At 55.4% G+C, this 24,102-nt stretch overlaps 6 protein-coding genes across 6 annotated transcripts; 3 read left to right on the forward strand and 3 right to left on the reverse strand.

Moving 5' to 3' along the window:
* Nucleotides 1-609: 609 nt before the first annotated feature.
* On the reverse strand, nt 610-1,518 carry SPSK_07829 (uncharacterized protein; the record flags this gene model as incomplete). Its single annotated transcript, XM_016734484.1, has 1 exon — nt 610-1,518. One exon carries the CDS (start codon nt 1,516-1,518, stop codon nt 610-612), a length of 909 nt encoding a protein of 302 aa, XP_016591431.1.
* Nucleotides 1,519-2,639: 1,121 nt separating this feature from the next.
* Nucleotides 2,640-3,081, forward strand: SPSK_08090 (uncharacterized protein; the record flags this gene model as incomplete). Its single annotated transcript, XM_016734735.1, has 4 exons — nt 2,640-2,654; nt 2,726-2,766; nt 2,850-2,918; nt 2,991-3,081. The coding sequence occupies 4 exons, from the start codon at nt 2,640-2,642 to the stop codon at nt 3,079-3,081; spliced, it is 216 nt and encodes a 71-aa protein (XP_016591432.1).
* Nucleotides 3,082-3,929: 848 nt separating this feature from the next.
* Nucleotides 3,930-5,510, forward strand: SPSK_07428 (uncharacterized protein; the record flags this gene model as incomplete). The annotated part of the gene is made up of 1 exon (XM_016734091.1): nt 3,930-5,510. The coding sequence occupies one exon, from the start codon at nt 3,930-3,932 to the stop codon at nt 5,508-5,510; it is 1,581 nt and encodes a 526-aa protein (XP_016591433.1).
* A 762-nt stretch (nt 5,511-6,272) lies between these two features.
* On the reverse strand, nt 6,273-7,676 carry SPSK_07523 (uncharacterized protein; the record flags this gene model as incomplete). The annotated part of the gene is made up of 1 exon (XM_016734184.1): nt 6,273-7,676. The coding sequence occupies one exon, from the start codon at nt 7,674-7,676 to the stop codon at nt 6,273-6,275; it is 1,404 nt and encodes a 467-aa protein (XP_016591434.1).
* A 7-nt stretch (nt 7,677-7,683) lies between these two features.
* On the reverse strand, nt 7,684-11,838 carry SPSK_06887 (chitin synthase; the record flags this gene model as incomplete). Its single annotated transcript, XM_016733559.1, has 1 exon — nt 7,684-11,838. The coding sequence occupies one exon, from the start codon at nt 11,836-11,838 to the stop codon at nt 7,684-7,686; it is 4,155 nt and encodes a 1,384-aa protein (XP_016591435.1).
* A 6,338-nt stretch (nt 11,839-18,176) lies between these two features.
* On the forward strand, nt 18,177-23,922 carry SPSK_06859 (chitin synthase; the record flags this gene model as incomplete). Its single annotated transcript, XM_016733533.1, has 2 exons — nt 18,177-18,487; nt 18,567-23,922. The coding sequence occupies 2 exons, from the start codon at nt 18,177-18,179 to the stop codon at nt 23,920-23,922; spliced, it is 5,667 nt and encodes a 1,888-aa protein (XP_016591436.1).
* Between the last annotated feature and the right edge of the window lie 180 nt (nt 23,923-24,102).

Below are 24,102 nucleotides of genomic sequence, written 5' to 3' on the forward strand. Positions count from 1 at the left end.
AATGCATTTAAAGACAGACACTTCCGCATGTTTCTCATTACCAGGCTATGACGAAACCCGCGTGGCGCGAGGCTGATGCGTTGTTTTCGTTCCTGAGACAGCGTTTGTTTGCGAATAAGAGGGGCCATTCAAGGCCCTTCACGGCTGCTGTCTGAGTCCCCCAATTTGGCTCGACTGTTCCCTGTTTTGTTCTCGAACGGTCTCGGCACGGCCGCCATTCGTCGCGCACAGATGGACGTGGGGAGCGGCACAGAAATGGCATGATGGAGATCTACGTCTCTTCTGCTTGTTCGAGCTTGAAGCCTGGGGCAGCTTCGACAGGCATTGTATACTGTTTGTTGACTTGCTTACTTTACGGGAGAAGGCTGTTTTCAGGGTGCACTAATGGTGTATATATACATTTCTTTGTTATCTAACGCAACAAGACGACGAGAAAAAAAGAGACAGAGAGAGAAACGGAGAGGGAAGATATGTCGAGGAGGTTATGAGAGCCCCTGCTCATACCAAAACAGAGCTGCGTCGTAAGTCGTAGCAATGGCCAAAACCAGGGGCAGTGAACCAGCACCGCCATCCCACGCCGGCGTCTACGTTTACGAATATGAAGCACGATTACGCAGTCGTCACCAGCGAATTGACGGCACTTGCCATGGTGGTAGCGGCAGCCTTCAAAACAGTCGCCTCGGCGTCCTGGAGAATGGCAGCCGGTGAAGGCGGTGTTTCGGACGCAGCGCCGCCCTTGAGGTGGTTGGCGTACCAGACGAGGAGCGCGTTCCGATCCTCCAGAGCGGCCATACGCTTGTGCATGCGTCGCATGGCTCGCTGCATCCGCGCCTGCTGCGCAATGTACTGGGCCTGCATCTCCCAGCCCTCGACACAGCGTGCCAAGAAGGCTTCGAGTTGTTGTGGGTCGCTCCAGTCAACGGGCCGGTGCGGCTCCTCAGCCTCGTTGGTCTCTGTGGTGGAGCAATTACTCGATGACGGAGACAGACTACCGTCCTCATTGGGCACCTTGATTGTCAGCGTGGAAAGTTTCAAAGACAGTGTTTGCAAGAGGCCCTTGACTCGGGTGGCCGAAGCGGCCGTCTCCGCCTCAGACAGCTTGGCGACGGCGTCGGTGTCGTCCCTTGCGTCAAAGCAAAGAGAACTCTTCTCCTCACAGGGCGTTCCCACGAGCGTCGTAGTGTCGCTCTGTACGTCAAATCTGCAGGTGAAGGCGCCGTCAGCGCCATCGTCGTCATCCGAATCGTCGGAATCGACCTCCAGCGGAACCCGGATCACACGCGGCTTGACGCAGGGGATTTTGCGGACGGTGCCGTGCAAGTAGAGCTTGCGCGCTTGCGCACGGACAGCAGTAAGCCATTGTGCGTCCGTCATGCTCATCGACCTGGGCGTAGGGATGTTGGGCAAGACGCCTGGGCTGTCCATGGGTGGAAAGCTCACGGCCCGCATGATGCTGGGTGTTGGCGACCATGGCGAGTCGCTGGGGCTCTGCGTCAGCGGGCAGTCAATTGAAGACATATCGGCTGGTCAGAGGAAGGAAGACAATATATCTGTGCTTTCCGTGTCGGTCGGGATTGGTATCTAGAAGATGGATGTCGGCAAAAGAAATATGAGTGTGCTGTGAAGAAAGGCCAAAGAGAAAGGAAGACAAAGGGCGAGAAAATGAAATATATAAAACCTCCGCCCTTGAACAAGGCTCTAGCCATGTTCACTGTTGGAGAACATGGTCGACTTTGTGTACTGCCTTGAACAAAAACAATGGGATGAAAGTTTGAATGTGGTGGCTATGTTGTTCAGTGGACAAGACGAGATATGAGACGAAAGGATCCCCGCCAATGATATGGGTTGGCACACATGAATATGACTGGCCAGTTTACAGGACCACCAACAAAGAACGCCCACCGCAGGGAACAACGGTAGATCCGTCGTCATGCAGAGGGTTTTTGTAAAACGGACGATGAAAAAGACGACATACTGAAAAGCGACTGTCCCCTGGCCGTGAGGTTGCACTGGGCGGCCATTGGATGTGACGTCATCTGCCGAGCAGGCAGCTACCATTCCTGCCGTGTTCAGTGCAATCGGCGCCAGAGTCGGCAAAACGGGCGCGCGTCACACTGCATATCGGACGAAAAAAGAGGAGAGAAGACAATATACGCTCGTCTCGGCAGCATTTTAGAAGTCGTTTCATTTCGTCTTGGAGCTTTGCCAACCACCGGATGCCTCCCACGCTGGCACCTCCCTCTGACACGCTCGCACGATTGCGACGCTGCTAGGCCGCGCCTGGCGTCAGTTGAATGATGTGCTCCAGCGGGCAAGCAGGCTCGGGCCTAGGCCTGGCCAGTCCACGACTGATTGCGTTACCACCTGTTCAAGTAACTACTTTCTGAAAAGGGAAGGCACGACCGGCCTGTGACGGCCTGTGGACGCAGTTCCCCGTCCAGTGTAGTTCCCGTTCGATAGCGTTGGTTTTCATAAATATAGCTTCGTCCCGCAATCTCGTCTTCTTTCCTTCTCTTTCTTGATTTAAATTCACGATCGCAAGCAATCTTTCTACAGAGTCTTCGGCCTCAAACTACAAAGTACTTTCATCACTTCAACATCCAACACCGCCACCAACCACCGACCACACACCAGCCATCATGCCGTCTTATATTGTATGTCTTGAGCCTGCATCACGCGACCTAGTTCCGGTCTCTTTCAATGATGTTCTGACACGCCGTTTCAGCTGCAATTCAACGCCGACACTCCCAAGGAGGAGCAGGAGAAGTGAGTCACAGCCAATAAGAGACCCGAGTCCAGCCAATGTATCTTACACGGACCGTTGCTAACTGGCTCGCTTCTCAACACAGGGTCAAGAAGAGCGTCCTTGACAAGGGCGGCAAGATCCTTCACGAATACGCTCTCATGGGCGGCTTCTCGTACGTTATCCGCGAGGCAACACAGAGTCAGCACAGACAACAAGAGGACAACTGCTAACCAGCTGCTCACAGATTCGAGCTGCCCGCCGACCACATCCAGACTCTGGACGCTTTCCCGTGCGTCCAGAACGTCGAGGCTGACTCGGCAGTTTCGACCCAATAGACAGCGCATCTAGATAGCGACAAGAGCCATGTTTGCCAATAATTTAATGCAGGACCTTGCGGTCTTTCACCTTCCCAGACGCTTGTTGCACAGAGCATGTCCGTGAACCCATGAACCACGAGAAAGCAAATGCCCGCAAACCCATTACAGCCTCCTGCCAGATTCAGCAATCTTGCACGCAGCGGTCGAAAGGGGCTGATCGCTTGGCCAGAAGGTGCGGCCAGGACGGTGCAGCCCAAAGGTGCGGCCGCTGAACGCGCTTCCCGTGCGTACCCCTCAACGGCTCTCAGTGGCTGCACCATTCCATACACCGTCATCGATTTTCGCGGCTTGCAGTGGCCTTCAGCCTTTATTTGCCGCTGGGACGGGCGATCTGCCCCACCATTATCTCCCCCTCTAAAGCTTAGAATACGATGTAAGCTTGCTGTACCTCACTGTAGCTCACTGTAACTCCTGTAGCTCGACCTCTATGTGCTTCGCACCAAATCTGACGATAAGACTGTCGACTTAACCCGTTAACATTGTTACTGCAGAAGTGATCCTCATGTCCTCTGTATTTCCAATACACTTGCATTCCACGTCGAGTGACGGTGGCGTCTCCTTATGTTGGTCATGCAGGTGCTGACGTTAGAGGAAAGCTGGGGGAACCAGACCAGGTCCGCCCCACACCCAGCCCGAGCGAATCACGCGTCCCGGGCAGCTGTACTGTGACTCTTGACATCGGGCTGTCTATTTTGTCGATATTTACAACGTCTACTCCGCGAGTTTTGGTCTTCGTCGAGTCCGCCAATTTTGTCCGCCAATTTGTCCCACTACGACTCTGCGGGCGAATCCGCAATGCTAGAACCATGAAAACACTCAAAAGGCCATGGGTGGCCGTGTCGGCCACGGCCACCTCGTTCTCTTCGTCAACCTGTCTCTGCCGCTCCTTTCCTGCTCCGCTCGTCGTCAGCAGCTGGCCTCTCTCCATATCCCAGCGCCGTCCTTACTCGTCACCGTCCCCCTCTTCCCCCTCTTCCTCCTCTACCTCTTCTTCCAGCAGTCATGACGACCTGCCTCCGCTCCGCGACGAGGACATTGTCCGCCTCGCCAAAGAGCCCCAGCACCAGCTGCGCCTTGCGGACTTGGTCCGTCACGGCTGGCCGCCCCTCGGCGAAAAGGCCCTGTTGCAGAGCGCCAACTTCTCGCTCGACCTCATCCCCGTCCGCCTCGCCCGCCGTCTGCAGGCCCTCCGCAACCTGCCCTACATTGTCGTCTCCAACAGTCACGTCCGCCAAATCTACCGCAACTACCGCCACAGTCTGCGCTCGCTGCTGCCCTGGTGGCGCCGCCGCCGCGCCCAGGGCGGCGGTGCCATCACTTCGCTCGACGAGGAGATTGCCTTCACCGACGTGCTCGCCGAGCTGGTGACGACGCACCAGAACACGATCCCCATCCTAGCCCAAGGCTTCTTGGAGTCGCGCAAGTACATTGCGCCCGCCGACGTCACCACCTTTCTGGACGAGCACCTGCGCGCCCGCATCGGCACGCGCCTCATTGCCGAGCAACACATTGCCCTGCACCTGAGCAGCCGACCATTCTATGGGGTGCCGGGTGCGAGCCCAGGAAGCCCAGGAAGCCCCGGTAGCCCCGGTAGCCCCGGTAGCCCCGGTAGCCCCGGAGACATTGTGGGTAGCTCACAAGCCGACGTGAACGCTGCTGCCGCCGCCGCCGCGGAGAACAGCGAAACGGCCCCGTCGACGAGCGAGGCGTCGTCCTACATTGGCATCATCGACACCCAGCTGCGGCCCGCCCGCACGATTGACAGCTGTGCGGGCTTTGTGGCCGACATTTGCGAGCTCAAGTACGGCGTCCGGCCCCAGTGGCGCATCGACGGTGAGCCCGACACCACATTCGCCTATGTGCCCATGCACCTGGAGTACATTGTCACGGAGCTGCTCAAGAACGCGTTTCGGGCCGTTGTCGAGAACAGGATGCACCGCGAGCCGGTCGTCATCACCATTGCCCCAGAGCCGTCCGGTGGCAGCAGCAGCAACGATTACAACAACAACAATGGAAACCAAAACACCAGCAGCATTCTGCCCCTCGACGACAACGCCCCCGGCGTGACCATTCGCATCCGCGACCGTGGCGGCGGCATCTCCCCAGACGTGCTGCCCAACATCTGGTCGTACTCCTTTACAACCTTTTCCGACTACGACGACCTGCCCGTGGGGACGGCGCCCGGCGGCGGTGGCGACGTGAGCGACGGGCTCAATATCATCGCGTCGTCCAACAATGGCGGCAGCTCCATTGCTGGCCTGGGCTACGGCCTGCCGCTGAGCCGCGCGTATGCCGAGTACTTTGGCGGCGGTATCGCCGTGCAGAGCCTGTATGGATGGGGCACAGACGTATATCTGCGCCTCAAGGGTGTTGGCAACATTGAGTAAGTGTGCACACAGAAGGCCTGCATCTCTATTTCGATTCCAGGTTCACTAACACGGCCTAGGTACAAGCACCGGTGATTTTGAAAATAGGCGTGCGATATAATGAACTGAGATAGGATTATAATACCACTGGGAAGTCATTCTGTGACAGTAGCCGAGGCGAACAGAAAGTACGCCGTGTGTGTAGGCATGTGTTCGTAAAGCACAATTTCACTCTTGTGTCTTGAGTAGTGGTGACAGGCTACGCACTCTGTCCCAAGTTGAAGGGCAAGATCAAGGGATAAAATAGCAGCAAATGATTAGGTTTCGTATTAAGAGGCTCAACGCATAAGTACTCATATATCATCCAGAAGCGAACTAGGACTCTAACAAGAGGGCATAAACACACTAATATAGAAATGCGGTTCGTAAATCCAAAGTCTTTCCCTGGAAGAAGTAGTATTATGAGAGTTTGTAGAAGAGACATGGCAATATATGGCTGGATCAAACAATAAAATAAGAACAAGAGACAATAAGAAATGGACGACGGACAATGCGAGTGGCAAACAGAAACATCAAAAACAAGAACAAAGGGACGCCGTTGTACGTAAAATCAAATAGAAAGGAAAAGGAAAAGCTAATAGTGCGTGTGCAAAAACCTGCCTGTGGCAACCCCGGAAGGGATCGAGATAAGAAACAATAACCCAAAAATTCCAAAATATTATACCTGGCCCATATGCTTTTGTTGTATCAGTAGGGAAGGGAAAAGACGACGACGACATGCTTTTACATGTTGGCCAGCTCGTTGTCGATCTGGCGGTCCATAAAGGTGCGCCGTTCGCCCGTGAGCTCGGTCTGCAGGCGCTGCTCCACCAGAGCACGCACCTGCTTCTTCGTCACTGTGTCGAGGTCGACCTCACGCAAGACTGCCTGGATCGCCTCGACAATCATGCCGTCGTCGGGACCAACATTGCCGCGTTGGAAGTCAAACGACATGACCGACTGGTGCGCCGCCTCTGCGGCACCCAGTGGCTGGCGCGCGCCGCCGCTGAAGCCAAGGTTCGACGTCGACGCGCGCAGACCCTGGCCGCCCAGAGCCGGCGAGGTGTTGGACACGGCCCGCAGGTTGCTCATCGAACGGTTACCCAGTGCATCCTGGTATGGGCTGGCCATGCGCTGGATACCAGTGCCCATGCTCATCATCGACTGGCGGTGCTGCAGCGGGTGGTCTGAGTAGCCTCCCATGTTGGGCACCGTCGAGCTCCGGCCGTAGAGGCCAGGCGACATCTGCGACTGTGGGGGCATGTAACTGCCGCGGGCACCGAGGCCTGCCAAGACCGACGGCTGGCGCACCGACGAGTACATGGACTTCATGTCGTCCATCTCATAGCCATCGTCGTACATGCCCTCGTGGACGCCCATGCCCTTCTCGTTGGCGCCGCCGCCACGACGGCCCGGCAGGTTGTTGATGGTGGCGTAGTCGTCCCAGCGCTGCAGAGGGATGGAGCGCGGGTCGAAGCCCTCGTCATCGGCCGCAATGATTTGTCGCTTGCCAGTCTCGCCAATAACGACACGCGTATTACCCCACGAGAAGTTGTCCTGGTTCCAGAAGGAGTACACGGGCAAAACAAGCGAGTAGATCGGGAAGGCAATGATGTAAATAATCATCCAGCCAACATGCTGCCACTGGCGCTTCAGGATGAAGATGATCGCCTGGAGGCCGTACACCGCAGCCAGAATAACAATGGAGAACAGAGGGAAAGCGCCCTTGTGCGTCGAGACGGAGTAGATCAGATACGCCAGGTAGGCGCATGTGGACGGGAGGATGATGGTACCGAACAGGTCGATGAAGACAATGAAACGCATACCGAAGAAGCAGAAGCCGCACATCTCCTTGAGCCACATAAGCTCCACCAGGTTGTGGATGGTTGAGTTGATCCACCGCCGGCGCTGGGAGAGAAGAACACTCCACTTTTCGGGCGCGGCCGTCTGACAGTAGGCGTCGGCAATGAACTTGTACGACATGTACGGGAAGTGCTTGGTCATGAGCGTCGTCAGGAAACGATCCTCACCGAGAGACAGTAGGTTCTTCTTGTGCAGGGTGTCGACGACGCAGTCGCTGTACTCGCGAATGACAGCGTCCGAGATAATGAGCGGCTTGCCACGGTCGGCAGTACGAAGACGGTACATGGAGAAACTAGATCACGTCAGAACACTGTGCAGATTTCAATATGATTCGGTAGGGAGGGAGGGGGCAGGGGATTTCAACATACCAGCCGGGCAAACAAGTGACACTGCCGAATAGCGACTCGAAAGCCTTGGCCATGTGATGTGAGATAAAGTACTCATACACCTGAATCATGGTCCACCATGAGCGTTCTTCGTTCTGCAAGCTGGTTTCACCACAGATACCGGCGATCTTGGCGTCGTTCGCGCAGGCAGCCACAAGACGGTTCAGGGAATCTTCACGAACACACGTGTCGGCATCGACCATCAGCAAGTACTCATATAGCTCCGGGTCAACACCAATGACGTTGTTGATTTGGTGGAACATTTCAAGTTCGAGCGGGTTCATCGGAGAGCGGTGGTGGACGCGGTTAAGGAAGCTCATGACCATAATTTGGGAGTCACGCTTGCCACGGTTACCGGGCTTGGCCTTGCTCTGCTCCGACTCCTTGCCAACCTTGACAATCACAATGTACGGGACGACGTTGCCTTCGAACTCGTACAGACCCGAGTAGACCTTGCCATAGTTGAGCTGCTCGCTGCCGGTACCAACAGACTTGAAGGGCAGAGCTGGAGGGTCAACCTTGGGATCCACACCAAGAATGTCGAGAACAATCTTGGGCGTAGGACGGTCGTTGCCTTCACCGACGATGACACCATCACAAATGACGCAGATCAGCTTCCGCTTGTTGTCGTACTGCAGGGCCGTGAGCGAGTCAAGCGCCTTTCGGAGCGAGTCTTCACCCTCTGTGTAGGCGGGAACCTGGCAGATAACAAACTTGTCCTGGGGTGCAGGCCGGCGCTTCGACCCGAACTGCAGCGCAGACAGGAACTTGATGCCGATGATGGCGCAAATGATAATAGTGAACGCCAAGAGAATGTAGCCATTGACCTGGCAGCGGGCCGACTTGCGGAAGTCAGGAACACCAACGTAAAAGTTGTTGCGGATACAGTTCATGCTGTTTGCAATGTTGGCCTTGGCCGTGTTGTTATTGGCTGCCGAGTTAATGAGGTTGTTCCAAGTCTCCGTAATGTCAGTACCAGGGGCGTTCTTGACAGCATCAGTGAGGTCGCTGTTCAAGAACCTGTACTGCGCAAGGTTGTTCATAAGCTTCAGCGTGTAGAAGTAATTGCTTAGGTCGTAGACGCTGCCTTCGTAAATTACCCATTGGTAGTTATTGTTCTCGCCCTGGCTCTGAATGTCACCCTTTGACCAAACCAGATCGCCGTGGTAAAAGGCCTTGACCTTGGGCTCAAAGGTCGCAGTGTACCAGTCGGCGTTGTGCAGGTTGCTGCCGGTAACGGGCTGCTGCTGACCGGAGATGTGCTCCGCGTCAGGGACGTTGAGGGTGGTGTTGAACGACAACGCAAGCGTCTTGTCAGTGACGAGACCCGGGCAAGAGAGAACCAAAGGAGGCGCGAAGTACGGGTCAAGTACGAGGCCAGCCAGGGGCCGCATGTTCGTCGCCGAGACATCGCGACCGACAATATCACTGTGCTGGATCTTCCAGAACTTGGAGATATCGTAGACTTTGCCGTGGATGGCAACCCAGAAATCGTTGTCGCCTTGGTGTGAGCTGAGCTCGGTGGCTGTCCATGCTTTGTCGTAGTTGGGGCAAAGAAGACGGCCAAACGCGACAATCCAGAAAACAAGAATAGCGTTGAGCAGGAAAATCAGCATACAGAGAACAACTTTCTCACGCCATGCCATGCGGACATCAGGACGCTTCATGCGGCCGACGTAGCGAAGCAGGGGCGAGGGAATCCAGAAAGTGAGGGCCCACACAAAGGCCACCCACACGCGACGGCTCGTCGTGATGGGTTGTGAGGTAATGGTCTTGCCGTTGGCCAGCTCGGGGTCGAGGCCGATGAACTCACCCTCGTCGTTGTAGTAGAGCTGGCCACGCATGTCGTCACCCTTAACACCAAGACCATAGTCACCCTTCATGGCACGCTCACGGGCGGCAGCGTGGGGTGTGCCGCCCGTGATACTAGATTCCATGACGGAGGGAGCCATGCCAGTGCCCATGGCCATGCCGCCCACAACGCCCATACCAGCCACGCCGCCAGGACCCAGCGGCGAGGGGCCGACGGACAGGGCGCCCTGGCTGGCATTGCGTTGGTGTTGGTGAGCCAGAAGCTGATCCTGGCTGCCGTTGGAGTTGCCGTCGCCCATCATTGGCTGCTGGAAGTAGCCGCTACCGTTGGCAGAATAGCCAGTCTCCATGCCTTGGGGCAGGTTCATCGGGGTCATGCCAGGGGTCATGTTCGGCATGCCCATGCCGCCTTCGGGTTTGAGGTCCAGCATGCTCTCGGCTTCCCACCAGGCATTTTCACGCATCCAAATGCGCTCGGTACCAACAACGACCTCGCCATTGCTCCAGCCACGCTCGAGCACCCAGCTCTCAATGCCATCACGACCGTCTCGGCAGCCAAGAGAAGCGTACCGCTGAATGAACTCATCATGGTCAAAGTCGGCCGTGAAGTCCAGATGTTTGTTACGGCGGTTGGTCCATTCAGGCAGGCGCCAGGCGCGAAGCTGACGCGAGACTGTACCGGCAGACCAAGCCGAGTTGACGGACGGAAGAGCAGCCAGACTTGCCGGGGACTCGTCCGTGGGGTGGATGGAGAGGTGGTACCAGACACGGCTGCTGCCGAGAACGGTGGCCAGGTCAAGACGACCAGCACGACCCAAGTTGATGCCCTGGCCCTCCTCGGGCATCAGGAGGGTCTTGAGGAAGCCGTCCGAGTCCGCAGACAGGACAATCTTCTCGAGCAGCTCCTCCCGCTTCTCGAGGATGTGTGTACGCTCACGGCCGGCTGGACCGGTCATGATACCCAGATCAGCGGCAACGTCGTTGACTGCGTTCTCCATCTCGCGGAGCACAGACGTGCCGGCAGCGGCTACATCTACGCCATCCTGCTTCATCTCTGCGTTGATGCCGAGAGTGTCGTCAAAGATCCCGCGGAGCGACAGAGCCTTGCCGAGAACGGGATCGGGAATCTCAAGAATGGTCAGGCAGACAGTATCACCGTTATCTTCGTTGGAGGTTGGGGTTCGAGCGCCATGGCCGCCCTCGACGGACTCGTCGCCATCGCGGATACGAGCCATTTGGGCAGCAATAGCGGCATTCGCTTTGGAAATCACCCAGTCAACCAGGGCCTCATACAGCCCACCAATGAAGATGCTGCGGTCTTCTGTAGAACATCCACGGGCCAGGATCTCGGGTTCCACGCCGAGAAGGCCGCTAACATCGTCGCAGACCTCCTCCAAAATCTCCTCGTCGACATCGTAGTCAAGAGTGTTGCCGAGCTTCAGCAGGCCAGCAAGAATCGAGATGAGATTACGGTGGGCAGAGCCCTTGATACCAATCTCCTTGAGGGCAGCGCGGAAGTCGTCCGCAGCAGCAGCATCATCGGCGGTAGGGAGGTAGGACGGAGGGTCGTAGGTGCCGGAGCGAGACAGAAGTTTGTAGTCCGCGGCCGACTTGAGGCCAAGAAACTCACGCTCGGCAGGGGTGGATATAGAGGTGAGGAGGTAGTAGAAGACGTCAAAAGCACGGTGGCCCTTCTCCGAGGGAACCTTGAGCAGGCCCCGCAGAGTGTCGATGCCACCCTGGGACAGCGCAATCGAGCCGGCCGTCAGGTTGCCGGCAAGGTTCAGGGTCAGCGTAACACCGAGGGCCGTCTGCAGCGGTGTCGATGGATTGTACGGGGTGACGCAGCGAAGGAAGGGCTGGATGGCTTCGAGAGACTTGAAAAGAGACGAGGGGATATCCAGCGGCAGCGAGGCGAGGAAAGGGTTCAGCACCGACGGCGCGGATGAGTGGAGAGAGCCGAGGATGATGCAGCCGTCCTCAGCACGGCGACGGGCATGCTCCCAGGCACGCGTGGCGAGGGCGGCGTCGACAGTGCCGCCCGGCTGGCCTTCTGTACCGGGCTGGTTCGCGGTCAGCCATGTGTTGACGACGAGGCTAGAGCCGGCATCGAGATGATACGGCGAGGAGGACAGGTAAATGTTGTGGATGGCGTTGAGGAGGGTGGTCGTCGAGACTTGGGACGACTGCTGGGCAGCGCCGCGCGGGCCTTCCGAGGCCAGCGAGTACATGGACATGCGGTTCGCCATGACGGGCAGTTGTCGAGCAGCGGTGCTCGCAGCCGGTTATGGGAAGCTCACCGAGCGGTCCAGGCCGTGAGGTTGAGCGATGGTAGTGATTGTATCTACCACGGGAGGAAAGTGTTCGAAGGCGAGGGGCCGGAAGGGTATGGTTTCGGAGTAAGAACAAGACGAGACCAGGATCGGTAGAACACGTCGGAAGAGGAGGGATAGGCCACGATGGTGCAGCAAGATCGAGCAAATCGGGGGGGGACGAAAAAGAGAACAATAAAAATAAAATAAAAAGCGTAGGTACTAGCGAGAGGAAGAAGGGGAACTAGAAGCATCCAAACGGAAATCTCCAAAACGAATACAAGAGAAATGAACGAGTCAAAACGACTGGACGAAAGCAACCGCAACAACGAGTGACGGCGGTTGGCAAACGAGAGGTGACAATGGGGTTGAGAAAGCAGGACGAAAAGACGAGAAGAAGCAAAAGTGAAAGCGGTGATGGGAAGAGAACAAACAGACTGCAAGGGAGACACAGAGCCACCAGTCGCAGTTCCCTGTTGGGGTGTGGATATGGGGAAGGCACGGCTCAGGGGCCAAGCCTGTCAAGGGACGTCGCTACTGGCCAGGACAACAGCAGAGGCAGTGGTGTGATAGAGGTTCAAGCAGCGTGACAGATCCTGCAGTAGCGTGCTGGACAGGATTTACGGGGTTCCCTATGAACTTGAAAGCGTGGCCAGCGTGGCCAGCGGGCATTTCACAACATACCAGCAGTATGGTTATTGCCTAAGTGGGTGCCCTATACGAGGTGCTTTCGGAAACAGGAGGTACGAGAAACTGGCCGCAGTTGGGTAAGATGTGGAATCTCGGTGGCTCTTTCTCTAAACTTGAACGACTCGGGAGAATATGTCAACGCTGGCGAGTGAAGGCAAGTGCATAATACGGGCTGGAATGAGATTTGACAGGACAAATCAAAGGGAGAGAATCGAGGCAATAAATTTCCGTGGCAGGTAGCCAAACGAGAGGTAGCCAAACAAGCCAAACAAAGCATCGATACTTCCGCGGTGCAGCCAGAGCGCGTTGCAGGAAGCGTGCCAGCAAAGAGAACGCCTCAGCGACCCAGCGTGTGGGCAAACGCTGCCGCGCGCGTTCAGGGGCAGCCAGTAGTTACATACCTGTGGCGGTCGTCCCCTTGTTTACCAACAGCAGAACACAAAAAAAACAAGAGCCTTTAGGTTTGCAAGGCGAGTCGCGATGGCCGTAGTCCATAATAGGACTAGCGCTTTGAGGATCCGGTGCTCTTCAGGGGTGTGAGGGGTAACGCCTGGGTCCAGTTTATTTTTATTTTTGTACCTCTCAGCCTCTGTCGCCTCTCATTGCCATCGTTCTAGCCATTGCTACCGGGCCAGCCCATTAGGTGTCCCAAAGAGGCTAGTTCTGTCCGAAAAGGGGCATCCTTTAAAAATATGCTTTTGGTTTAATACACAAACTGTGCAAGCTGTTCCAGTGAACAATCTGGCCCTGTGGCTTTCGGTGCTGTATTACTACGCTGTATCTTACTGTGCCGTGAAGTCACACAGGGCCGGCAGGAATCACGCAGCATTCTCGTCGCGTCCCACAGAGTGGGAAGACAATAGGGAGGAAGAGAAACGAGCGAGAGAAAAATGTGAGAGAGAAGGAAACGAAAGGCTACGTTAAATAAAAATAAACAACACCACAGGCCATTCACAGAACGTCGACGGGCAGCACGATCGCGCGATGTAACAGAATCGTTTCTCATTCTGGCCACAGCGCAGAGATTTTCACGCAACGCACCCAATACGATTGGCAAAGTAACAGGTCAGCATCCATGTGTGGGCGAATGACGCACCATTTTGCTTCCTTTTGTGCCCCAATGGAAGCCTCGTAAACGGGAAGAGGTGGCCCAAGTGGGTGCGGTAAAACCGGCACAAGTCTGCAAAATACGAGGCCACAGAGTGACGATTTGGCTCGCTGTGTGTAAAAGGGTGGCTTGGTACGTTCTGGAAAACACGCCAGGGATCCACCATCACGAGCTTTCAGGTTTGAGTGTGTGTCCGTAACACGATGCAAAGGAGACTACGAGGGGGAGGGCAACAACCAGGCGGCCCAGACTACATCCATGCCAAAACCATCTGTGTCCAAACAAGTGTGCAGACAAAGCATTCAGCCAAAACACGAGGCCACTTTGTGGCCACATCCGTGCATGTGTGCTTGTAGCGTTTTTTGGCTGCTGTGTAAGCGGAGATGCAGCCAGGCTTGTCGGGCAGGACGGAAACCCAGTTTCTGGCGACTCTTTGGCTGCAAATAGCCCGGGACAACCAACAAAAGCCGAAAAGCAAGTAACGTGCTAGTAAACCGTTGCCAAAGATACGAGCAAACTTGGAGGGAAGGGGGAGGTGTCGGCTTGTGTTAGGCCGCTCTTGTGAGACAAGCCGATGCACAATAAATTAGCAGTTTACAAGTCCTCTTAAGTAGTCTTAAATAGGTAAAACGGGGTGGGAGTCAAAACATTGAACATTGGAGAGACGAAAAGCCGAAGCATCGCCAGATAGAGAGTCTTCAACCTCAGTCTAACTTCTCGCCTTTCGAAAACAAGCATTTACAAAAGAACAAACCATTCTGTCGACCGTGCCTTGTGATTCGCAGCCAACACTTATTTTTAGGTACAGTGGGCGAGTGTGGCCGATAAGTCAGGATGGCAAACACAAAGTGTCCAAAAGGCCAGAATCGCTACTGAAGCATTTCCCCCCGTAGTCTCAAGACGAGCAGGGCTTGGTCGATGCTTCTCATACATCGTATTTTGTCCAGAGAGTCCCTATTTGTTGTTGTCCAGAGCAGTGGATACGAACGTAATTACGACGTATTATTTCGTACTCTGACATAACTTACACCGTCATGACAACTCAATGGAATGTACGTCGTTCTCCGGTCGACACCCCCATCGACAGCCAATTCAATAGGAGATCAGCACCACTGACGGCAGTCCAAAAACAGGGGAAGATTACAGAGACATCGGTGACAGGTCTCTCCTTGCTTTCTGGGGCGCCGGCGATACGCAGATTCAGGAGCAGCGCAGCTGAGAAAAAAAGTAGTCTTACCCTAGATGCGCTGTGTCATGTGCAGCCCGTGATCATTATTGTGGGCAGCTGAGTGTTGACTGGTGAAAAGTCTATGGACAATCCAGACCGACCAGGCCAGGCCTAACAAGGCCATGCCGACGGTCTGGCTTGTGGTCAATGACCGACATTGTGGGGGCAACGATGAGAAAACCAGCACTTGCCAAAGCCGACCAGGCGATGCAAAGCGAGTTGGGAAAGCAAAACAACATGCACGCAAGATCCCAAAGTAGCCAAGCTTCAGGGGTTTCCGGCTTCCTTGTGGTGAATGTGTCGAGACTCCAGACGCCTTAGGCCCCTGCGCAAAATTTTTCTCGCGCTGGCTCTTGTAGTTTTGCGGCCTCTTTTTCTGGAATGAATCCTTTGGAATATTTTCGTTTTCGTGTCTCGCTATGTGCTGCCTCTCTGTCCGTCCCACTTTCCTTTCAGGGGCAAGATGCGTGCACGTTTTCCCGTTGTCTATCGATGTACTCCATTACCATGATCGAGAAGCTCGGCATGCAGCCTCCACTGGGATTTTCAGGTTTCTTATCCGAGATGATCGCAAACAAGCAAGGACCAGACCACACCACAGCGATTGACGAGCGCAGAAATCGAAAGCTAAGGAGTTAGGGGGTGGCATATTACTGAGTAAACCGCACCGGTAAGGAAAGGATAGGCAGTTCCTCCGTCTCGACGGAAATCCCCACACCTCCATTTTTCGAATTGGATTATTATGGACCAGGACATTCAATCCTCTGCGATCCAAGGCAAGGGTCAGAGCGCTGACAAGAAAAAGATGCATGGATATTAGAATCCCAGGATCCCTGAGGTTCACACTCGCGGGTGGCATCCTTGTGGAGCAAAAATACCCTGAGCCCATTTTCAGGGTTCTGTTGACCAGAGCACCTACAGCCAATGAAAGCCTGCGGGAATGACAAAATAGGGGCTGAGGGGCCTGCAAGAGCGCATCCAACAACGTAAATTACGAGGCCAGAGCGGCGCCACACGTCGCGAAAGTCGACGACTACGGCAAATGACTGGAGAACAAACAAAAGTGAAGCAAAAAGAAACCACGAAGAAGCGGTTGAGGCTGGTACTTAGAGAGAGATGCAGGCGCTGACATGGCTTTTGTAAGATAGCAGCCACAAGTCATCATGTCGGCTGTTCAGAGGCAGTGTTGATGCGCTGGCGGTTTCTGGAAAGGTTGTCGTGTTCTGGCACGGCCTGGTATGTATTAATAGCCTGTTTGCAATTATGCTGGAGTACTCAGCCCAGGGTAGTTTTACATCTCTCCTCGACTTTCACACCGCTGAAGCAAGCGCTTCCTCGGCCTGCCGTGCTAACGGCGACTCCCTCGCATCAACGTGTGCCAAAATCCAGCGTCCCGTATAAGGCACAGTTGGACTCCTAGAAAATAGAGCCTTTTCCGCCTGTAGGATCTGAGAAAGCCACACGTAGAGGCAAAACATAGGTAAGCTGTAGTAAAAAATGAAGGAAAACAGACAATACTGCAATAAGTGATCAGAAAGGGAAAAGAGATACAAAGCCCACAAATGAAGCATGCCGCCGCGTCTCAACCGAAGCCCACTGCGTGCCGTCGTGACATATCTGTCACCGTGTTTTGTCTTACCCAGGTGCCATCAGGAGGGGCACGCGCCAGCGCGTCGGCCTCTGCCTCGTTCGACACGAATGTTGATTCCTCTCACGAATCCAAAGCTCCCTCGTCAAGGCAAAACACGATATGTAAAGACACAGCGTAAATGATCCAGGGCAAAGAGCAGAACACACGAAACGTGCAAGCTGGCGTTGTGCAATCGGAAACAAATCATCCCCATCAGCACTATGTCTCTATCAACCTCAAATTCGCACCTTATTAAGTCCAGAAACGAGATGCGATCTGGTTGTCGGTATTGTGGAGATTCGTGAGCTAGGGCAGGCGATGGAAAGGAGTTGAATTGATCGCAATTTATCGGTTTTATCGATTTTTATCTCGCCTTTTAATATGCCCTAAAAGCTCTCCTGGAGCAAGCTGGAAGCTACCTAATGGCCGACTCTAAGTATCCACCAAGTATTAATTACCATCTTCCTCAGCCACTATCACGGTCACTATAACCAGGCTCGTATCGTCACAATAGCATGGCTGCTCTCTCTGCATAAACCTGTATTCTTGCATCGCATTGTACGATGTATTGCCAGCGGCTGTGCCTCGATTCTTACGGCCCACCATTTCTCGTAACGCCGCCCGTTGTCCTGCAGCTCTGTACGAAATATTGTGTGCCGGTGCCCGGGACGGAACCATAAACAAGGATACGAGACTAGCGCGTTGGGGCTCCTTTTTAGGATCTGGATTGAGGCACGCCTAAAAATTAGCCAAAAATTCCCTGGGAAACGAAAGGTGATCCCCCTGTTTCTCGCCGCCAGACATCGGTTCGCCCGCCTCCTTTGGGAAAGCGTGTCCCCCCTTGCTCTAACAACAGCAACAGTGTTGACATTCGATGTGCCCAACTGACAGGCTTGGCTGGGCACATTTCTGTGCAAACACGAGGGAAACAACAGTGCTAACAGCCGGGGAAGGAACAGCCTTTCTCTCATTCCGTTCGGAACCGTGGCCTGGCCAAGCCTTGTTCCATCCCCTGTACTTCAGGCCATTCCAGCAGTTGTACCTGCTGTCATTCTTTTTTATTCTTTTTTTTCGTCTTGGCCCCCTAGTACTTTCCCTACTCTCCCGTCCCGGCCTCGTTTCCTAGCCCTCACCATTTGCTCCTCGTTGTTGCCCACCGCGATCGTTCTTCCTATCGTCTGTCCTTCGTTACTTCTAATTCTAGTGGCTTGGAGGCTTCCGTTCGTTGTTCTTTCTCTTTTGATTTTCATATTTGCACATTATCCATTTTACTCTGTTTTTGTGTTTTTGTTCGTCCCCCCTCCTCCACCGTACTCCTCTCATCGTCACTCGTTTCGCGAGAGAGATCAGTCTCTTTTTTGTCAACCTCACCCAAATCATCACGCTCGCTTCACGCCTGCTCGAACCAGCAGCAGTACAACCAAACATTGGCACTCTCCTCTGGAGGCCGACAAACGACGACGACGACGACGACGACACGTCTCGAACCAGGAGAGATACCGGTCATAAACGCTGGTCCTCGTTGTCCGTTCCCGACCCTCGTTTCCTATCATCCTCTCGCTTTCCAACCCGTCCTCTCGTGAACTTTCGGCCTCGTCGGCCGCCAACTTCGCGCCAACATGGCCCTCAACCTCCCGCCGCTCGGCGGCGGTGCCGGCGGTGCCCACACACAACCTTCGCTGCCCTCGCTTCCCGCTCATCTCCAGTCCGATACGCACCTGACCGCTCACCTCGCCAGTCGCTTCCATGTCTCCCTGCCCACCGCCCGGCTTTCGTCCCACGCCTTCATCTCCCTTAACACATACTCTTCGTCGACCAAGGGCGTCGATGGCGGCAAGGAGGGCAGCGCCCAGGCGGAGGCCGAGGACATGGCTGACCGTGCTTTCCTCCGTCTTGGCCACCGCTCCGAAAACCAGGCTATCCTTTTCCTGTAAGATTTGTTCCCTTTTCTTTCTTCCTGCGCATACGAGCTACCTGATCTTGCTGAACATCGATGCTAATCCGTTCAGGGGTGAGTCCGGCTCCGGTAAGACGACCATCCGCGCCCATCTCCTCACGGCACTTCTCAGCAAGTCGTCAACACCACTGTCGAACAAGGTCTCCCTGGCCGCCTACGTCTTCGACTCGCTCACCACCACAAAAACGGCGACGACTCCCACCGCCTCCAAGGCCGGTCTTTTCTACGAGCTGCAGTATGACACGGCCTCTTCCACGGCGCCGCTTCTGATCGGTGCGAAGCTCCTGGACCATCGTCTGGAGCGTAGCCGGATAGCAGATGTCCCCACCGGCGAGCGTAACTTCCACATCCTGTACTACTTGATGGCCGGCACCAGTGCCGCTGAGAAGACGCATCTGGGCTTCGACGAACCCCATGGTGGCAGCCAGCGCCGCTGGAAGTACCTGGGCCACCCCACCCAGCTCAAGGTCGGCATCAACGACGCCGAGGGCTTCCAGCTTTTCAAGACGGCTCTCCGCAAGCTCGAGTTCCCGCGGAGCGAGATTGCCGAGATCTGCCAGGTTCTCGCCAGCATTCTGCACATCGGCCAGCTCGAGTTCGAGAGTACAAACAACACCACCCCAACCGCCGACGACAGCGGTGGCTTCTCGCACGAGGGCGGCCAGACTGTGATCAGCGTCAAGAACAAGGAGGTCTTGTCTATCATTGCTGCTTTCCTTGGTGTCAGTGCTGCAGATCTGCAAACTACCCTGGGTTACAAGACCAAGATGATCAACAAGGAGCGTGTCACCGTCATGCTCGACCCTGCCGGCGCTCGTAGCAACGCCGACGAACTTGCCCGCACCTTGTACTCTCTTCTCGTTGCCTTCGTGACGGAGACTATCAACCAGAAGCTGTGTGCTGCTGAGGATGCCATTGCCAACACCGTCTCCATCATTGACTTCCCTGGCTTCTCGCAGCAGTCCTCCACGGGCTCGGCCCTGGACCAGCTGCTGAACAACGCCGCCACCGAGTCTTTGTACAACATGACTCTCCAGAACTTCTTCGACCGCAAGGCCGATCTTCTGGAGAGCGAGGAGGTCAGTGTCGCTGCCACCAGCTACTTTGACAATTCCGATGCCGTCAAGGGTCTGCTGAAGTCTGGCAACGGTCTGCTCAGCATCCTCGACGACCAGACTCGCCGCCACCGCAGCGATATGCAGCTGTTGGAAAGCTTCCGCAAGCGGTTCGAGGGCAAGAATCCCGCTATTGCCGTGAGCTCGGCCACTGCCAAGCTGCCCGGCAGCAACTTCTTGTCCGAAAACGCGGCCGCCTCCTTCACTGTGAAGCACTTTGCCGGTGAGGTGGAGTACCCGGTCAAGGGCCTTGTTGAGGAGAACGGCGAGGTCATCTCCGGTGACCTGCTGAACCTGATCAACTCTACCAAGAGTGAGTTTGTCGCCCGTCTCTTTGGCCAGGAGGCCCTGCAGACCATTGTCCACCCCCAGGAGCGATCCACTGTCATGCAGGCCTCGGTCAGCTCCAAGCCCATGCGTGCCCCTAGTGTCATGTCGCGAAAGGGTGGCCGTGCTGGCGCCGCCCGCCGCCGTCATGATACTGTCCAACAAAAGGAGTCTCTCGAGGATATTGCCAGCGATGCTGGCGGTGCCACGTCCCCTGCCGGCGATGGTCGCCGCGGAAACACCAAGGCCAACTCCGAGCAAGGCGCCTCTGGCCAGTTCCTCACCTCGCTGGACAATGTCACCAAGTCGTTCAATGCCCCCAACACAAACGCCTACTTTGTGTTCTGTTTGAAGCCCAACGATCGCCGCATTGCCAACCAGTTTGACAGCAAGTGCGTGCGGACTCAGATCCAGACGTTTGGTATTGCCGAGATCAGCCAGCGCCTGCGCTCTGCTGATTTCAGCTTGTTCCTTCCGTTTGGCGAGTTCCTGGGCCTCACGGATACCGAGACGCTTCTCGTCGGCAGTGAGCGCGAGAAGGTCGAGTCTGTCGTCGAGGACAAGCGCTGGCCGAGCAACGAGATCCAGATTGGTGCTACTGGTGTCTTCCTCAGCGAACGTTGCTGGATGGAGATTTCCCACTTTGCTGACGCTACTTCTCATTCTGCTCGGTATGGCCTTCCCTCGGATCCTGGTGATGGCGGCTTGACGCCGCTTGATCCCTTCGGCGTCTCCAAGGAGCGCCTCGTCTCCAACTCCAACACACCGTCGGCGGCTGGCATTAGTGACAAGGCTCGTGCTGGTTACTTTGGAAGCAACGACGTCGACGCTCGTTCCGAAGCTGGAGTGTCTGCCTTTGGTGCCGGTGACATGTTCCAGAACCTGGACACGCGCGAGCAGATGGCGGAGCGTGGCAACGAAAAGGCCATGGTCGAAGTCGAGGAGTACCGTGATTCGTCCAAGCGCAAGCGTTGGGTGTTCATTGTGTACCTGCTCACCTTCTTCATCCCTGACTTTGCGATCCGCTACATCGGCCGGATGCCTCGCAAAGATGTCCGCATGGCGTGGCGTGAGAAGCTGGCCATCAACTTCATCATCTGGTTCAGCTGTGCTTTCTGTGCCTTCTTCCTGGTTGCCTTCCCCCGTCTTATCTGCCCAACTCAGCATGTGTTCAGCGCTGCTGAGCTTTCGGCCAAGAACGGTCAAAACGGCGCCTCTTCCTTCGTCGCCATCCGCGGTCAGGTGTTCGACCTGGGCGCCTTCGTCCCGCATCACTATCCATCATACCTGCCGCCCAAGATGCTCACGCAGTACGCTGGTGAGGACATAACGTCCCTGTTCCCTGTCCAGGTCTCCGCTCTGTGCCAGGGCACGACCGATGCCGGCATCAACCCTGAGGTGACGCTGGACTTCAAGTCCACTAACACCACCGGCTCCGTCACGACGATCAGCAACACAGATCTGAATGCTCGGTACCATGATTTCCGCTACTTCACTAATGACTCGCGTCCTGACTGGTTCTCGGAGATGATGATCATGATGCGCTCCAGTTACAAGAAGGGCAACATCGGATACACCTCGAGCTACGTGTCGAAGCTGGCTAATGGTGGCAAGTCAGTTGCTATCCTCAACGGCCGCATCTATGATATGACCAACTACATTGCCAACGGCCGTCAGCTAGTCGCCCCGGCCGGCGAGTCTGTCAGCGGTTCCGCCGATGATGTCAACTTCATGAATCAGCTGGTTGTCGACCTTTTCCAGCAGAAGGCCGGTGACGATGTTACCAAGTACTGGAATGCTCTTTCGTTAACATCGACTGAGAAGTCGCGCATGATGCTGTGTCTGGACAACCTGTTCTACACGGGTGATGTCGACACGAGAAACTCCCCAAAGTGTCTCTTTGCCGATTACTTTGTCCTTGCTGTGTCCGTCCTGCTTGCCTCCGTCATCGGCTTCAAGTTCCTGGCAGCCCTGCAATTTGGTACCAAGAACATGCCCGAGAACCTCGACAAGTTCATCATGTGCCAGATCCCCGCTTACACCGAAGACGAGGATTCCCTGCGTCGTGCCATCGACTCCGTGGCCCGTATGCGCTACGATGATAAGCGCAAGTTGCTCGTCATTATCTGTGACGGCATGATTATTGGCCAGGGCAACGATCGCCCGACTCCTCGCATCGTCCTGGACATCCTAGGCGTTTCTGAGACGGTCGACCCTGAGCCGCTCAGCTTTGAGTCACTTGGCGAGGGCATGAAGCAGCACAACATGGGCAAGGTCTACTCCGGTCTCTACGAGGTGCAGGGTCACATTGTGCCCTTCCTTGTCATTGTCAAGATCGGCAAGCCGTCTGAGGTGTCTCGTCCTGGTAACCGCGGCAAGCGTGACTCGCAGATGATCTTGATGCGCTTCCTCAACCGCGTGCACTACAACTTGGCCATGAGCCCTCTGGAACTCGAAATGTACCATCAAATCCGGAACATCATTGGCGTGAATCCTACTTTCTACGAATTCCTGCTCCAGATTGATGCCGATACAGTGGTTGCCCCCGACTCTGGCACGCGCTTCGTCTCTGCTTTCCTCGACGACACGCGCCTCATTGCCGTGTGTGGTGAAACCGCCCTGACGAACGCCAAAGCTTCGTTTGTGACGATGATTCAGGTCTACGAGTACTACATTTCGCACAATCTGTCCAAGGCTTTCGAATCTCTGTTCGGCTCCGTCACCTGTTTACCCGGTTGTTTTTCCATGTACCGCATCCGTGCCGCCGAGACGGGCAAACCTCTGTTTGTTTCGCGCGAAATTGTGGAAAACTACTCCACCATTCGGGTGGATACGCTGCACATGAAGAATCTGCTGCACCTTGGTGAGGATCGTTTCCTTACGACGCTACTCCTCAAGCATCACAGCAAGTACAAGACCAAGTACATCAACCGTGCCCATGCCTGGACGATTGCCCCCGACTCATGGAAGGTGTTCCTGTCGCAGCGTCGTCGCTGGATTAACTCCACTGTGCACAACTTGATGGAACTGATGCCCATGGCCCAGCTCTGTGGCTTCTGCTGTTTCTCCATGCGCTTCATTGTCCTGGTGGATCTTCTGTCGACAATCATTCAGCCTGTCACCCTCGCCTACATCGTCTACCTGATAGTGCTTGTTGCCACCAAGGGAACTGTTGTGCCCATCACTGCGTTCATCCTGCTCGGTGTGATCTACGGTCTGCAAGCCATCATCTTCATCCTACACCGCAAGTGGGAGATGATTGGCTGGATGCTCATGTACGTTCTGGCCATTCCCATCTTCAGTTTCGGTTTGCCCTTGTACTCCTTCTGGCACATGGACGACTTCAACTGGGGTAACACCCGTGTGGTGGCTGGCGAGAAGGGCAAGAAGGTCGTTATTTCCGACGAGGGCAAGTTCGATCCCAGCTCGATCCCTCGCAAGAAGTGGGAGGAGTACCAGGGCGAGTTGTGGGATGCTCAGACAGCGCGCGACGACGCTCACTCCGAGATCTCGGGCTACTCGTACGCGACAAAGCCGGGCATGGGTGGCCCTGGCGGTGTCCACGTGGCGGTGTCGGAGTACGGCTACCCGTCGCGCCCCGGCTCGACCGCCGGCTACCCCATGCACGACAAGTCTGCGCTGCCCATGCCCAACATGGCCGCCGCCACCAGCCGCATGAGCTTTATGAGCGAGCAGCCCGGCGTCAATCGCATGAGCCAGTTCGGCGCCAGCCAGTTCATGGGCGGCGGCGAGATGGAGATGACGAACCTGGTGGGCATGCCCAGCGACGATGCGTTGCTTGCCGAGATCCGCGAGATTCTCCGGACGGCCGACCTGATGACCGTGACCAAGAAAGGCATCAAGCAGGAGCTTGAGCGCCGCTTTAACGTCAACCTCGACCCGCGCCGTGCCTACATCAACAGCGGTATGTTCTCCACTCTCTACTCATCTGATCAACTCACTTAAACGACAGTAGTACTAACATTCTTTCCAGCAACTGAGGCACTTCTTTCTGGCCAGCTGTAAAAAGGCCTTGGCGTCTCCTATCTTTCGTGCGACAAATTTTCTGGAATATTTTTCATATCTAATAACCATCTAACTGCCTATCGTTTATTTCTTTTTACTTTTTGTCGTTTCTTTGCCTTT

This window comes from Sporothrix schenckii, assembly GCF_000961545.1.
Source record: "Sporothrix schenckii 1099-18 chromosome Unknown Cont41, whole genome shotgun sequence".
Lineage (NCBI taxonomy): Eukaryota > Fungi > Ascomycota > Sordariomycetes > Ophiostomatales > Ophiostomataceae > Sporothrix > Sporothrix schenckii.